The sequence below is a fragment of the Medicago truncatula genome, chromosome 5 (genome assembly GCF_003473485.1).
Source record: "Medicago truncatula cultivar Jemalong A17 chromosome 5, MtrunA17r5.0-ANR, whole genome shotgun sequence".
In the NCBI taxonomy this organism is placed as follows: Eukaryota; Viridiplantae; Streptophyta; class Magnoliopsida; order Fabales; family Fabaceae; genus Medicago; species Medicago truncatula.
Window position 1 is genome coordinate 19,175,240 of NC_053046.1, and position 17,839 is coordinate 19,193,078.

The 17,839-nt window shown below is 31.8% G+C and overlaps 2 protein-coding genes and 1 pseudogene across 2 annotated transcripts; all 3 read right to left on the minus strand.

Moving 5' to 3' along the window:
* Positions 1 to 5,732: 5,732 nt before the first annotated feature.
* On the minus strand, positions 5,733 to 7,371 carry LOC11414777 (putative SNAP25 homologous protein SNAP30). The gene is made up of 5 exons (XM_003613976.3): positions 6,979 to 7,371; positions 6,804 to 6,897; positions 6,476 to 6,606; positions 6,263 to 6,360; positions 5,733 to 5,832 (listed from the first exon to the last, which is right to left on the minus strand). Exons 1-5 carry the CDS (start codon positions 7,369 to 7,371, stop codon positions 5,733 to 5,735), a joined length of 816 nt encoding a protein of 271 aa, XP_003614024.1.
* Positions 7,372 to 10,798: 3,427 nt separating this feature from the next.
* LOC112422326 (uncharacterized) lies at positions 10,799 to 10,905 on the minus strand (annotated as a pseudogene).
* Positions 10,906 to 11,856: 951 nt separating this feature from the next.
* LOC11408924 (vegetative cell wall protein gp1) lies at positions 11,857 to 12,543 on the minus strand. Its single transcript, XM_003613978.1, has one exon. It carries the CDS (start codon positions 12,541 to 12,543, stop codon positions 11,857 to 11,859), a length of 687 nt encoding a protein of 228 aa, XP_003614026.1.
* Between the last annotated feature and the right edge of the window lie 5,296 nt (positions 12,544 to 17,839).

Here is a 17,839-nt window from a genome sequence, read left to right on the forward strand (position 1 = left end):
CACAAATCACTTTATACCCATCATGTTGTTGAACCAACTATATCCCTTGAGTGACGTCAAATAATTCAACATTCAAATTAGTGGTGCACCCACAACAACTTGAATCACCAAATTCAATCCCAATAAAATTTCTAATCAAATCACCATAGCCATTGTGCATTAGGTTGTCAAGGGATAATTTCTAACCAAATTTCTAATTTGGTTGATGAATTACTAGAGCGTGAACTCGTGTAATGCACGAGCATAAAGGTGAAGATTGATATCTTTTTTTTTTTTTTTTCTACAATAATTAATGTCTTGTATTGATAAGATAAAAATTTGTCCTAAAATAAAAATTTGTGAAAGTAGCAACAAAATAATTTGGTAAGAATAAATAACAGTAACGTGGTGAATTTTCATATAAAAATAGCCGAAAATAGACAAATTATTAAAAGAAAAGTGGAAGCATCCACAATGAAGATATTCAATTTTGAGTGCTTAAGTGACTCACATATTGTATATACGCAGTTTATTTATAATTTTTTTTTACATTGTATTGTATTTAATAAGCACTCTATCATTCACGCTTGAAATGTTAACTTAGAGGTAAAGTTTTAACCTTGTAATTTAAAGGTGTTGGGTTCAAAACCAATTGATAAAAAATTTCCCCTTGAAGCCCTCTTCTATCTTCCCCTTAGGGTACCTATGAGACATCAATACTTATGAAGTTAAGTCTCTCATTGAGGCTGGTCTAAGTAACTTAGTAAACCTCTTTGTTGTCGTTTCTTAGTCGAAAAGTGCTTTGATAATTTTGTGTTTGGTTGAAAGTTAAGTAATGTGTCGTCGGTAATTATTTAGATTTGAACTCAAATCTTTCTTCATCTTTAACCGAAGTTTATTAACAATTTAATCTCAACCCATTTTTTTTACAAGGATTTAATCTCAACCATGATAATTACTCTCTCTTAATTATTTAATTGTTAGTTAATCACATTTGAATTTTTTTTCTTACATTATATTACATTCACGTGTGCATTAACCTAAATTAATCAGCAAACTCTCACATTAATTTTGCCAAATTTCATTTTAGATATTCTAGTACAAAGACTCCAACCGTTTCCTACAACCTAACTAAGCATAAATTTGCAATCCCCCTTTCACACCTGAAATTTCTCCAATCATACAAGCATCCTACTTGTTGGAATGAAATTAAATTAGGTACATTTCAATAACAATAGATATACCTTTCAAATCAATATGAATATGATATCTAACTGTATCAACTTGTCCAAAAAAAAAATCTAACTATATCAAATACAAATCAAGAAAAAAAAAGCAACCAAAGAGATAACCATAATATGATACATCTAGCGTAATAATCCACGCAACAAAATAAGTGGTTGATGCACAATGTGTATAAGTGTTGTAAACTTCGATTCACTTTATTCATATTCATCAAAATACTAAAAAGAAAATGCATACAAAGTCTTATCCATTTATTCCAATACCAATTATACATTTTATAAATGAATACTAAAATTTAAAAAAAAATGATAAGTAACCGACAAGTTACCAATGAACCCATTTGACATTTAGCCATAAATAGATACATATACTGGTCCTTTGGTGGGTCCATATTAATGAAATTCATGGGGTCCTCCTGACCCCTAACTCCAACCATATTCTCTTCAAATTTGCCCCAAAAAGGTCCATTTCCATGCTTGTTTTCAGATTCAGCTCTTCCCTTTTTCAACATTCTCATACAACACAACTCTATGGTCCTAATTAAAAGACAGAAAAACCAAAAACAAGCATGGAAATGGGAATTTACTCAATTCAATTCACCAAGCCTTAAAACTATAAGGAAATTATTCTTTATAATAAAATACAGTATACAAATTTGGTTACAAAAGAAAACAAACGTAGCATATAGTATCTAATGATTTTAAATTGCAGTTGCAGTCACATTGCAAACTTTTATATTGTAGAATAATACGGAGATGCGACTGAAATTATAATTCCGTTGCGAAGACTTCAAAATCCTTTATGTTGCGCTTGAAATTATGGTTGTGGACCGCACTTTAAAACCATGAACGAAGTAAAAATAAACCTCGGTTTGTGAGCTTCGAGTTGCTATCCTCTCCAAAGATTGTATCTTTCTGCATGCCACAGTAGTTCTAGGCTTCTAGCTATTGTTGAATATATAAATATTCATTCTATAAAAGGGTACACCCAAGAAAGGTGATAAATATAAACTCTGAAGAAAGAATCAAAAGGGTTTCATGAATATGGTGATTTTTGATTGCTTGTGGAATAGGTAGAAGTAGAAACAGAATCAGTTGTGAAGAGGGTTTGGTCCAGTTGGAACTCTTCTCTTCTCAGCACCAAATCTTGGATCAATACCATAATCATGAGAAGGTGAAACTTGGTTATGCAATCTTTGATGGATTCTTTGGAGATTAATGCATAAAGAATGAGTGTTTCTTTTAGAAAAAGAATCACAATAAAGAAGATGTTGTTGTTGGTTGTTTTGAGTGTTTCTTGATGAAGGTGAAGATGGTTTTGTTTGTGAATGAAGTCTACAATTACCTAAAGAGAAGAAAAAGAGAAGAAAGAAGAAGATAATAACGGTTCTCTTCATTTCTAAAACAGAGAAAAACAGAGGAATGAGAAGTGAAAAGTGATGTTTGTGTTGTTTATGGGATAGAAAATGATGATGAAAAAGAAGGGTTTGTGTGAATGAAGAAAATGATGAAGTTTAAAGAAAATGAGAGTATTAATGCAAAGCAAGAGACACATGAAGATGTGTAAAGAAAGGGGGGGCTAGGTCAATTAATTTTAGGGTTTTGGATATGTAGTCACAAATCAAGTACACATCTTTCAATCTCATCAAAAGAGTCATGGAATTTATATGTGGATTTTTATGGAGGGTACGGTGTGGATTATTTATATACCTTAACATAGGATTCAAACAATTGTCATTTCCTTGGTAGGCCAAACAAAAAGAAAGTTGGGTTGGAGAGGGAAAATGTTATTTTGGGTTGGATGATTTTAGTGACCTATTGTGTATGGATGGTTGTGTTTGACTAGTTTGTGTTCATGACGTATCCCTATAATTATTTCTTATTTCTTATCATAAATCAAGATTGTTAATGTTTGATCTTGTGTTTAATTCTAATCTACTAGTGGTAGGTCATTTGTATACTTTGATAAAGGGATATACTAACAATTGAAGAATTAGTTAGTTATTGCTGATTTTGCTACATTTCATTAACAAGAAATCTATAAATTATTTTTTGTATTTTTATATAAAAAAGGTTGATTGTACTGATTTAGGATATAAGAGTAACAAAATGGTTAATGTGCTTTAGTTATCATTTTGGAGAACCCAAGTTTAAATTTTGTCTGAAGTAATCATTAATCATATTTTACGTATTTTTCGACTGAACTCAAAATTATTAAGACACTATTTCTCTAGAAAGTGGAGGGTTAAGAAATAAATATTATGATTATGAACTCAAAATTATTAAGACGTTATTTACTTGTTTAAATACTTGTATTTTTTAGTCATGTAATATGGTAAGGGAAATGTTAACCGATGCATCGGGGCATTGGTTAAGGAATCAAATATGATAGTATTTGCATTGAAAGTTGTGTAGTCAATGCATTAAAAGTTTAAAAAAAAATTGAGTTAAAATTTCCTCTTTTGGCTTCCTTAACCAGTGCCCCGAGGTAGGGATGACAATTGGACCCAGACCCGATGGGCACCAGCAAAAAATACCCACAATGGGTAGGGTAAAACCCCGCTTTCATGGGTATGGGTACGGGTAGGGTAATTACCCGCAAATTTTAATGGGTATGGACACGGATAAGGGTACTATACTACCCAGCCCCGCAACTCGCATGTACATATTTATATAATATAATAAATACTTTATTTATTTCTGGTGTACAATTATTTAATTTATTTAGCTATTTAAGTCTAAACCTAAACCTTGCTCTCAAAAAAAAAAAAAAAAAATCTAAACCTAAACCTAAAATCTAAGCTATTTAAGTTTAAACCTAAATACTACGATTATTTGAATGTTTTTATTTTAATTTTTTAGGGATACTTTGTATGTTTTTTTATTTGGCTAAATACTACGATTCATACTATTTTATTAGTTGATTTAAATAATTTTGGATCATAGTTTTATTTCAATTGTGATGTTTTTTATTGTCTTTTCATAGAGAAAGTGCGGGTAATGGGTGCGGGTATGGGCACTTAAGTGCTCATAGGGTATGGGGAAGGGCACTAAAGTTGTTGTCCACGAGGGTACGGGCTTGGGTACGGGCATTTTTTACAAATGAGGGTATGGGGATGGATACTATAGTACCCTATCCATTAGGTACCCATTGTCATCCCTACCCCGAAGGTACCGGTTAACAAGACCCATATGATAATATAGAAGAGATGTTGTCATCGGCATGGCTTAGCAAGACTAGAAAAGTTGCTTGCTTGACACCAAAAAAAAATGCTCAATTGTACCTTTCTTATCATTTTTTCAATCAAGGTATCTCCACGTGCAAAATAACTCAAATGCGATTTTAGGGGCTAATCTTCCCAAACATAACTTTATTCATATGCATCAGCTAAAAATCGAACATCTAATCAAACGGTTAAAAGATCAAGTATCTGCCATAGTATACTTTGATAAAGGGGTATACTAACAATTGAATAGTTAGTTATTGCTGATTTTCCTACATTTCATTACCAAAAAATCTATTGATTTTTTGTATAAAAAGATTGATCGTACAAAATTATAATGTAAGAGTAAGCAAATGATTTATGTACTTTAGTTAACTATTCGGAGAATCTAAATATGGAGTTAATTTGGCATAAACAGATTTCTCTCAAAGTATCTATCCTTGCTTGGCGGTTTCTGAGGGATCGGTTACCTACAAAAAATAATTTGGCAAATTGTGGCATTATTCCCTTGGAGCGCGCGGTTGTGTGTCACTGGATGCGGGCACGTTGAAGATGTCAATCATTTGTTCTTGTCTTGTCCAACTTTTGGTGCCTTATGGACATTGGTGCGGGCATGGCTCGGAGTGGTAGGGGTCGATTCTCAAACAACTTCAGATCATTTTTTGCAATTTATTAATTACGCAGGTTGTTCGAGATTGCGACGATCATTTTTCCACTTGATTTGGTTGCTTTGTGTTTCGGTGTTGTGGAATGAACGGAATGACAATATTTTTAGAAATAGAAAAAGCTCTTTGCCACATATGTTAGATAAAGTCAAATCATCTTCTTTGTGGTGGTTAAAACCTCATAATGTTGTATTTAGTTTTGGTACTCATATTTGGTGGTCGAGCCCGCTTTCATGTTTGGGCATTGACTGACTTGGTTGTAATCTTGTTTGGACTTTGACATTTCCGTAATTATATTGGCACACCTTGTGCTTTAATAATTACGGTATTTTTGTCGGATCATTTTGGCGATAATTCACCCTATCTAGATATTACAAAATTTGTTCTGAAACATCCATCCTTTATTGCACATGTTCTAAAAGTGGTAGTTTAATAAAACTGAAAAATTCCCAACAGGAAAAAAATCTGTATCATTTGTCAAATGCTCTCAAGTAAAACAACAATGAAGTGAAAAATTCAAAAATAAATACAAATCACAACCAGTAAGTGAAAGCACCATAACAAAGAGAGTAAGAAATTTGAATCAACTCAAAAGAACAGCCCTTTCAGCCTATCATCTGTTACTTCGCTACTAATTTGCGTGCACGCTGGTTGGCACCTTTCATACGATTGTTCAGCTCATCAACATCGTCACCGAGATGATCAAGGGCTTTGTTTTGGCTGCAAAATTATCATAAAATTGCAACATCAGGAATCAACTAAATAGCACAACACAACTATAGGGAAATAACTCATTTACAACATTCATAATAAGTTGTTTGATTTTTAAATAAATCAAGGTATCTACACGAGTTGCTAAAGAGACTAATATCACGAGTTAACTTAGAACCATTCGGAAGTCAGTCTCTTCTAACTTATTTTTCTACGCACACGGTCATGAATCAGATTCCTGACCGCATGCTTAAGGAAATCAAATATCTATCTACATGTCATACAATGTTGGTATATTTTATCTTTTATACCTCATATAGCTTGCTTGTTATTCAACAAAATGATCAAACCAAGGTACTTCCTAATGATGCATAATGTAACACAAATTTACATTTTTAAGAAAATTAATATTATTATTAAAGTATACAAAAAATTGTACCTGTCAAGTTCAGTTCCCATACTAATTGCCATACCCTTCAAATCACCCAAGATATCACTGAGCTCTGAGAGTCCATCATCTTGTTTAGCTTTTTCATACTGTTTTACAAACATAATAATAAGTTGATCAAATGAAATGTTAATTCAATTCAGAGACTAATATTTCATACACATAATAATTAATTAAGTACAAGAGTAAAAACACAATACATACGTCGATTTTCTGATAGGCATTGTCAGATTCATTAGGAGGTGTTGTCGGAGCAGAACGTCCCTTAGGCAAAGGAGCTAACCCTAGCTTTGCCCTATCTTCCTTACTCATTACATCCTTCTTGGATGTGTGATCTGATCACAAACCAAATTCAATTATAATATTAGTGTATACATGATTTGTTATGCAGGTACATATAATATCAACCATTGATTTGTATATCCACGGTTGATATTGTTCACTCTCTAGGAGCCTGATGCGTATTTGTGTATGAAAAATAATCAAAATGTTAAGTCATAATAACTCGTAAGCATGAAGGTTGGAAGAGAACCTGATGTAATCACAGGGCCGGTGATCGCCTTTCCCTTCTTTGGCTTCCAGGGTTTCGAGAACATGCCCCCGAGATTGTTTAGGAGTTTCTCACCCTGTGAGAGTTATAATGTAAAATTTTGGGATTAGATGTAAAAAATAATCCAACAAAAAGAAAAGAAACAAGAAAAACATACCCTACTCAAATCCTTCTCGGTGTCGACAACCATATTATGAGTCCTTGTAATCTGGTCACCCTGCTGGTGCAACATGTCAAGAGTCCTTGTAGCATCACTTCGAATATCCTCAGCAATCCTCAAACAATTATTAACACTGTTTGTTGTCTCTTCAGCCTTGTTCACTGCATAGTTTTCCAACTCCTGAACACTTTGATTCTCTAGTCCACCTTTTGAAGCCGCTGACGATGCAGGCTTTCTTCCCCAATCGTCGTCGTCATCTTCATCGAAATAGTTCCCTTTTGACTTTGGCACTGGTAGGACGGGTTCTGAAGAAGTTCGTCTAGCTGGAGTGATGGCTGTGGTCTTTTCTGGTTCGGTGGTTGGTGGCGGAGCTTTTCGAAATCCAAACATTTTCACGTGTAGGAGAAGAAATAGTTTTTAAGTTATGCAAAATCTGGTAAAAACAGAATATACACCTTAATGAATATGAGTCCAACACCATAAAATTCTAATATAAAGAAAATAATATGTGACAAATAAAAGACCACATAAACCTAAATACATGATTTTATTCAAAAAATAAATAAATACATGAATTTAACATTGTGAATTTAAAGAGTTTATCATGATAGAAAATGTAGTATGAGAAGATTTGAGACAACTGATATCATCTATAACAAAGACAGTATAGCCTCTAAGTTCCCATCATAGGTCAGTTGTTTAATCTTTTAACATTTCTTAAACCACAAAGAAGAACACTTGCTAAAGGTAAAAATAAATAAATAAAACAAATCAAAATCTGAATACCGAGCCAATTTTCTCGATGATGCTTAAATGGGAGGTAAATAGTCGAACCAGTATAATTTCATGCGTTTTTTTTTTTTGTCAAGAATTTCATGCGTTTTATTTCTATTGGATTCGAGGAATTAGTGTCTGCAATTGAATGTGAGATATTGAAAGTACAAAAGAAGACAAGTGCAGTCCAAAATTTTGGGAAACATTCCTAAAATAAAATCCTGATTATGATCGCACTAAATGGCTTAGTATATATAATAAATAAGATAAGATAATCGTTGTTGACACCAAAGCGTGAATCGATGGGTCTATTTGGATTCCATTCCAAATAAATTAAGATAAGATAAATGTCTTAGTATATATATGATCTCCAATTCGATTCCTAACTTGGGCATGCAATAACGTTAAACTTGTAGGGAGAGTTGGATGTCCATTTGGATTCCACAGACACTCCCATTGATAAGATACTCGCTATTGATTAGAGTTTGCATTTTCATGAATCAAAATGCTCAATATTTAGAAAAGGTAAAGAAACAAGACAATCAAAGAAAGAAATCTAGAATCCAAAATCAAGGATAAAATAAAAATACTGTAACAAGAAAAACAGAAATCAAAACGAAACAAAAAAAAAAAAAAACATTAAAATGTGGTACACAAAACCAAACTTTGTGATTGGTTACCTGCAACTTGGGACAACAAGAATATGTTGTGTGTGGTACACAAAACCAAAATGGGAGGAAAATAGTTGAAACAATATAATTTCTCGGTTTTATCGGATTCGAGAAATTAGTGTATGCATTTGTGTGCGAGATATTTGATTTATACAAAATACCAATAAAGTGCAATCCTAAAATTTGGGAAGCATTCTTAAAAAAAAAAAAACACAGGATTATGAATGTATTAAATGCCTTATACAATCATTACTTGCTATAAAAGGTAAATGCAATTGATAAAATTATGCATTTTCCAGAAACAAAATGCTCATATTCAATCATTCCTTAATTTGGGAAACATTCCTAGAACAAACTCCGGATTATAAAAGAAGGTAAATAGTAATGTTTTTTTGGCACTTTCATGAATCAAAATGCTAATATTTTTATGAAATAATTAGAAAAAGTAAAGACAAGGTAATCAATGAAACCCAGAAACCAAAATCAAGGACAACAAATAACAACAATAAAAATCTAAACAAACAACAAATTGTGAGATGAGTACCTAAAATTTGGGGAGAACAAGAAAATGTTGTGTTGAGTACACAAACCCAAAAATTATGATGGGTTTGTGTACGAGAAAGGGAATAAGAAACAAAAGAAGAATGAGAATTGTTGATACAAATAGATGAAAGGAGAAGCGAAAAAAGAGAGACCCATGTTCTGTTTCAACCATACACCATTTGACAAATTTAAACCATTGGCTTAGGAAATTACCTCTTTTGAAGAGGGAAATTTTCACTATTCATATTTCCATAATACGGTCCCATTTTCCTTTTTTTTTTTTTTTTTTTTTTTTTTTTTTACAAAAACAAAATGATATTTATCCATTCAAATCGAGAGATTACATCGTTCAACATCGCTAAAAACGTAAAGAATAAATCTGCGAACAAACTCACAGCATCCAAGTTAATAGCATATAACGGCATAATGCCTACAAAAATATATGATAAAATTAAAGTGACCGGAATATCCATGGCCTTTGGATCTGCAACGTTGACGCCCAAATCTTTGATTGAATAATCGATCTTTCAATATGAATCAAATAAACACCGCACGAAGACGGGAATCAAACAACACCGCACAAGACGACGAACAACAAACCACCACACTTAGATGATGAAATCACAGAGAAAAAAAACTTAGATCTATGTGAAAAATCACTTATTTAGATTGAAATAGAGAGAAAAAGAATTGGGGTGATTTCAGGTCAAGAATTGACCCAAAACCACCCCTCAACGAAGAAACCGTAAGAGAAAACCTAGAGAGAAAATTAGGGCCGGCTTGTTGGAGTGGGAGAAGAAAACAGAACCTTCCTTTACGGTCCCATTTTCCTTATTTAATAGTATATGAATATGATATGATTGTTTAATATATGATTTTTTTTCCCTATTATGATTTACTACAATTATATACAAAAACAGCGCCGTTATGTCTTTTTGGACCGAAAAACAAATCATCGTAAACATAACATTCATGAATATATAAGACATTACATTGTTATGTATGACCCTTTGAACTCTAAGTAGAAGGTCAATAACCTTTAGTACTAAGAAACCACTATCAAACACAAAATGATATAAAAACATGTTGATTGTTCGAACACGCTTTCTCAGTGAGAACACGCTTTTTAAGCAACTTTGAGAGCTAAGTTGCCTAATAGTTTGGTTAGGAAAACACACAACTTTAATATTTTTGAAAATTGGAACTTAACACTTAGTTTTTTCTTTTCTTCTTCTAAATGGTGCTAAATAGTTTTATGTGGTTCCAATAGTTCAGTTATGGTTTGCGAAATGCTTTTAAAATATTGGGTCGGTTCATAAACTTCTATAACGATTCAGTTAATTTTAGTTTAGTTCGATTCGGTTCGATGATTCGGTTCAGTTTACGGTTTTTTTTACCCACCCCTAATATTCAATGTCATTAAGTAAAAACATTATAGATTCAATTTAAATTTTTGATTTTTAATCGAGTAGTGTAATGACTAAATTCATACAATTTACGGGTCGAGATGTAGAGAATCCGTGGCTAGAAGCCCATATGCTCCAATTAAGCAAATCATTAGCAATTCAATTTTAAGTTAAAAATATACAACATTAATTATTACAATTGCAATAATCAATTTACAATTAATGTATTACGGAAATTACTAAGCTTCCATATTTGAATGAAAAAATATTAAATATGGTGAAACAAAAGGGTATGAATTTATGTTCCAATAGTACAATGATCACATGATAAAAGGTTGCATGATGTATGATATGTTGAGGCGCAATTTCGAACCAATAATATCTCACTTCTATATTTTGTTTTTTGAAGGAACACTTCTTTATAGTTGGTGTGTGCAAGTTTAGCATCGATTATTTAAAAACATATCAGATATTTAACGGATAAGAACATATATTACACTTGATCTTAATCAAAAGGCTGAGAAATTGATCTTACCGTCAATTATTTAAAACCAAAAAGAAATTTAATTGATTAATGTCCAATGAAAATAAAATAAGTTTTTAAAATTTAAACAACTGCGCCGCTTTCTGCTACTTACTCCATGCCCCGCCATTTGTAGGTCCGCACTCCGCCACTCCGTTCTCCTTTATACTATAGTAATATTTATATTTATATTTTATATTTGAACAAAACAGATTCCTATCGATTCCTTATATATGTTACAGTGTTCAATGTTTGTTTATAACCCCTAAAAAAATGTCTACTAATAAAATAAACAAAGTGGGTTTCTCGTGGTGCCGGGTCTCGAACCAGTTCATCTGGATTGTAGGCAAACCTTGCAACTAAATGACTTTTCGGAAGACACACAAACAAAGTGGGTTTAATAATTCATTTAAAATTTTAACGCTAACTTTCTTTCCGCAAATAACTTTAAAATTTTAGAACATTATATTGATGGATATTCATATGAATTATTATAGATGAACATTTGAATGAAATTTGTACCTTATTATTGAAACCATATAAGTTATTATAGATGAACATTTGAATGAAATTTATACCTTAATATTGAAACTTTTAATTTTCAATTAACTTGTTTTTAGTATATATACCATGGATAATACTAACAAATTAATATTATTCAAGCAATAAAAAATACTAACAAATTAAACAAAAACGACAAATATCATTTATTTAATATTGAACTCATTCACGAACCATCAATTACACATAATGTCACTCTTAATATTGAACTATTATTGATAATTCAAGCTTCTTCTTGTTTTTTTTTCCTTTCTAAAGGTCAATAATTCAACCCCATATTTTCACACGAAAGTGAATATCAGGACCTAAACATTAAAAGGAAGAAATCTACATAAACTTGAAATTTTTTAAATCATTATTTTCTTAACGAGTGCATTTAGGCCAAAATGCAAAAGGCTTAAGACTGAAAAGCCATCAATCTTCTAGAGAATTGAGTGGGATGCAATGACAATGGTAAGTAACTCGGGGCAGGGGCAAACGTAGCAGGAAGAGGGGACTCAACAGGGGAGGGAGTAACAGGGAAAGGGGGCTCAACTGGGGCCGACGTAACGGGGACAGGAGGCTCAATTGTGGAAGGCGTAACAGGGGAAGGAGGGGTAACAATGATAGGAGTAACAGGAACAGGCATAACAGGGATTTGGAAGGAAACTGGATTACGTGTGAAAGGGCTAGGCTTAACAGGAGCGGGCTTAACAGGAGTTGGTGTAACAGGAGCAAGAGGTGTAACGGGTGCAGGCGTAACAGGAGATGGAGGTGTTATAGGTGTAGGCGTAACAGGGGTAGGAGGCGTAACAGGGGAAGGAGGGGTAACAGGGGTAGGAGGAGAAATTGGGGCAGGAGGCGTAAGAGGAAGAGAAGGCTTAATGGGGGTAGGAGGCGTAACAGGGACAGGAGGCTTAACAATGACAGGAGACTTAACAGGGTCTGGCTTAACAGGGACAATAGGCTTTATAGGGGCAGGCTTAGTGGGGATAGAAGGCTTAAAACCATAAGGTTTGTAAAGAGCGGTTTCAAGCTCTTCCGCAAATGTAGTGAAAAAGGTTAGTTGAAGTAAGAGTAACAACAATGCTAAGATTTTGACCATTTTTCTCTATAGGAGATAGTAACCTTGAAAAAGAGGGAGAGAAAGTGATGTTGGTATTATGAGAATGTGAGTTTGAGGGATGATTTATTTATAGGAAGTAATGCCCATAATCATTGGAGTTTTTGTTAATGTGTATTAAAACAATAACTAAATTTTCTTAAAGTAGAATTGCTTCTTTTATTTAATTACTAGTGTATTTATGCGGTGTTGTCCGGGTTTGACATATTCAAAAAGATAAAAGAATTATATGTATGATATCCGCAAATAAAATTTATCACAGATTGGTATAGGATGAATATCTTAATAAATACACACAAATATAATAAAATATACCATATTATAAATACTCGTAAATTCATAGATGCACATACAGATAAAATTAATTGGATTTAGTAAAAATATTAACACATATAGAATAAAATTAACTTTTAGGAATTTGTGTTATTTCTGTTAAGATATTTCTGTTACATAAAATATAAGGAATTTAATGAAAAAGTTAAGTAAAATATTTAATAGATAAGATTAAAAGTTTGTTGAGATATTTATGTCAATTCAAATATTGGTTTTAAAAAATAAAAAAATAATAAAAATATTGCGAAGAAACGTGAAAGTGCACGTGACATAAAAAATCTTACTTTATATATATACTATTGATTGATTGATTGATGATTTATAGTTGAAGGGTAACGTATGTAATTTGTTGAGATATTTCTATTACATAAAATATTAGGAATTCAATAAAAAAATCAAGTAAAATATTTAATAGATAAGATCAAAAGTTTGTGAAGATATTTATGTCAAATTAATTATTGATTTTAAAAAATAAAAAATAATAAAAATATTACGAATAAACGTGAAAGTAACATAAAATACTTTACTTTATATATACTATTGATTACTACCCAAATTCATTGACGTGAATTAAAGGGAAAATAATTTATTTTTTTGAAAGAATAAAATTATTTTTTTATCTATATGTTTTAGTGCAAAGATAATATAAGCAATAATTTGGGAAGGGGATGCGGAAATGTAAAAAAAAAAAAGTATGGACACATATGTCAAGCGCATTATAAAATTTCGTTTGAGTTTTTCTCGTTAATTTATTTTTATGGATTGTCTCATTATATGTCTTTCTTTCAAAAAAAATGTCATTAGATCATTAGTTTATTTAATTATTTTAAAAATAGATAATATTTTATAAATTATACTAAGTGATATTCGGTCATTTGATTAATCCGTATTTATTTAACCCAATTTTATCACTATTGTGTGGCAACCGAAAATTATAGGGAGGCCCTGCTACAATTTCGCATGATATATATATATATATATATATATATATATATATATATATATATATACCGAAAATTATTTCAATACTATTTATAAAGTTATGGAAATCAGTTGGGTCATAATAGACTAAACTAATTTTATTTTTTTTGAAGGAATAGACTAAACTAAAATATCACTAAGAAAAAAAAGACGAAAATAAAATATAAAAAGTGAGTGCCCAAAAATTATGCTTCAGCCAGATCGGTTATATTCCAGTTATGCGTCACTAATTAATGTTAATTTTAATTCATGAAATTCGTATTAATTAGTGTTTTAATGATAATTAATTTAGATTTTATTAACATTTTTTAAACAATAAATATTTTTCTGAATATTGTATATGTCATTAATCAATTTTGTTGAGACTAAATTTTTTTTTATCATTATTATATAAAAAAAAAAAATCGATCATTTGCTTATTCAAAATATTTTTATATCATTCATAACTAAAAAAACAGGTAATGTTAACCAGAGCCTCCGAGGCACCGGTTAAGGAAGATCAAAGATGAAATTTTAAGGCAAAAGAGAAAATATTTAATGCATTGATTATCCAACTTTGAATGCAAACATTACCATTTTTGAGTCATTATTTAAGCATTTAATGTAAATATTACTATATTTAACTTCTTAACCAGTGTCCGGAGCACCGATTAGCATGACCCAATAAAAAATAACCTCGTGAAAAAATAGTAAAAATATACACATATGTTATAATTTTTTTATTTCAAAGTATGTTTTATAAAGAGTTAAAGTAGTGTCATTCACAGCCGAATTTTGAATTATCAAAGCCCCTTTTACTTGAAAATCAAGCGTTAAAAAAAGTGCATTCAAAACTGTGCAATTAACCCCTAAGGGTCTGTTTGATTCAATGGAGGGTAGGGAAGGGGAAGGGATTTTAATGGAGGGGAGGGAAGGGAGAAGAGAGGAGATATTTTAATTAAATATATGTTTGATTCAAAAGATGGAAGGGAGGGGACAAAATTGATTTTAATAAAAAATGTGTTTGATTTATGAGGGGAAGGGAGGAATTTTAAAATTAATTTACTGTTTAAACCTCAAACTTAATTAAATATACGAAAATGTTTGTTTTTACAGGTAACAAATAAAAGTGATAGATAACATAAAAATAAAATTTGTTAAAACAATAATATAACCTAATAATAAAAGATGTTACAAGGATAATATAACCTAATAATGATAAAAGTTGTTACAAAGATAATAAAAGTTGTTACAATGATAATATTGAGATTTTAAATTATTCTAAGGATAATTTTAGCAATGCATTAAAATTTTAAAGAGATCCTCTCGCCTTCCCTCCGATTTGGGGGGAAGCAAAAAGTGGGTCTGAAAGGAATTTCCCTCCCCTCCACTCCCTTCTAAAAATTGAATCAAACACGTCAAATTCAAAATTTTCCCTCCCCTCTTATTCCCTCTCCTCCAAAACTCTCGAATCAAACATACCCTAAAAAAAATTGTCTAATTAAAAGCAGACCGCATCAGGTATTTTTTTTTTCTTTTCAAATGGAGCTTATGAAATCGAGGAGCTAGTTTCCGACAAAAGAATTTTTACAATAAATGGTAAGTAATTAAATAAAGACATGTGTTACAAGAAGTCAAGATAACACAAGGGTAGTTCCGATGAGGAACGGAAAATTTGGCATTATAATCAAGTTCAAATTAATGCCAAAAGGCAAATCTAAAATCTTAGATTTTGTCGAAGTATTACAAGAAAGCGTGGAAGCCGAATGACACGTTTATTAAGTTAAAAACCAAACTAACGGGCCAGGTACAACGTGAAAACCGTGAAGACTAGTCTTTCGTTCAGTTACAAAGAGACTTCATTCGGTTTTAAATACACACTACCATAGAAAGTTGAGATCCATGAAGCGGAAATGTTCAAGAAACCAAGCAACCTCAAGGTCGAAGCGACAAGAGAGGCAAAGGTTTGTGGTAGGATAGTCCTCGTCTGCATTCGGAAGAGGAGATGTGATATTATGGATCCTTCTAACCTCTTCACAAGCCCTGTTAGAAGGACAAGAAAATTGGTACTTCGAGCCTATAACACCCTAAACTCTCAAAGCGATAAATTACGCTAATTATACGGCATATCAAGAATCTAGATGTTACTTCTTCAATAACTCATCAATCATGCATAAATAAAAACTTTCTCAAAACATCACAGCAGAATAAAAACAACATAATAACTGTGTTTAATAAACATCTCCAAGTAGCCATGTCTCAAAATCATAACACATCACCTATATAAATTCTCATCTCAACAATTGAGTCATAAAAATAACAAATAGTCATAAGACTCCAAACATAAAGACGTCATAATCAGAGCCGTAAATCTAAGACGCCAAAAGCAATAAACGATGTAGCTCCAAGCTATCCTCAAGAAACTCACCAAAGCAATATATTTCTGCACACCGTCTACCTATCCATACGGATAAGGAAGACGATCAACCAAACGACCACTGGGGGTTAGTTCATAATTCACAATTAAACATAATCAATGAAAATATATGATACAATTAAATTCAATTGATTTAAACAACTCAACAACATCAATATTCCATAAGTATACAAATATATAAATTCACCACATATTCATAGGTTCATCAAGTTCACCAAAGCACGTATACACCAATTCACATAATCAAGTATGACTCGACTCACCAAATCACAAGTACGCATTGTTGTAGACTCTTCTAGATGCATGTAGTACCATAGGATTCTGGAGATAATTTTTACCATTATGAATCCACCAACATAATAAACACCACCAATTATGTTATGCAGAAGCTATGTAATAAACACCACCAATTACATTCTTCAAATCACCTCAACATCAACATGACTATGAATGCATGGACTTCAAGTAAGGACTCGACAATGCACAACTCACCAACATAAACATTACATAATAATCACCACCAATTATGTTATTCACCAACAATTGCATTATCAAATACTTACATACATACAATCAACAAGTCATCATCAATTCATTTATTCATAATCATCAAAAGAATCAACACCATAATCATCATCTAACACTTCAAAGAAACAATCTAGTTTCAAATTCACCCTTCACATAAAAGATAGACATTTAGCCATATCTTGACAATCATCAAATTAAACACCCAATCCTTATCAATTCATTCACATTAAATCTTACTAACATGAATTCAAAGTCTCCTAAGAGTTATTCAACCATAAGCCATTAGTTTAACAAGGTTCGGCTAAGTTTATGAAAACTAGAATTTTCTGATAAGTCTCTCAAAACCAAAGTAAATTAATTCAAACGCCTCAACCGAGTATACACCCAAATCACATATAAGTGCAGTAACGTATACATATACGTCTCATTAGGCAAAATACGACAATTATTCAAAATTCCCAAGATCGTATCGTTTCTTTCATGTTCCAAGTTATCCGACAAAACAAATCAAACAAGTTCGAATGCCTCAACTAAGCTTACACACGAGTCACATATGAGTGCAGTAGTGTACACATAAACGTCTCGTAGGCTAATTCACTTTAATCCTAAAGTTTCACAAAGTTTGTATCATTTTGCGGTTTTTGAAAGAATTTAAGTTTTCAAAGCAAAACCAAGTTAAAGGCCATGAATCCCATCAAAAAAATTTTAACAAATCATAACAATACTAGACGACCCTAGTCCTACCATTTTCCCTTGAGAAATCGAATTTTCGAAAATTTCATGTTCTTGAACTATTTTCAAAAAATTATGATACGATTCACAAAATCAAGTCCAATCTAACTCAATTGATGTTTCCAAAGGTTTAGAAAGTTCAATTACATTTAATTACATCAAAAGAATCAGTTTGGAAGCACCCGGATCAACCCCCATAGCCCGGAACACCCAAAACGGGGTGTTCTGTTACTGGGCAACTAGCCAAGCGAGTTACACCAGAACAGGTCACCCTGTTATTGATTGTTC

Excerpts from the sequence above, each read along its gene's own strand:
- LOC11414777 (XM_003613976.3), bottom strand. The coding sequence starts at position 7,371 with ATGTTTGGATTTCGAAAAGCTCCGCCACCAACCACCGAACCAGAAAAG. Across the intron at positions 6,898-6,978 it reads CCGAGAAGGATTTGAGTAGG|GGTGAGAAACTCCTAAACAA; the intron begins GTATGTTTTTCT and ends TAACTCTCACAG. Across the intron at positions 6,361-6,475 it reads ATGCCTATCAGAAAATCGAC|TATGAAAAAGCTAAACAAGA; the intron begins GTATGTATTGTG and ends TTTGTAAAACAG.
- LOC11408924 (XM_003613978.1), bottom strand. The coding sequence starts at position 12,543 with ATGGTCAAAATCTTAGCATTGTTGTTACTCTTACTTCAACTAACCTTT.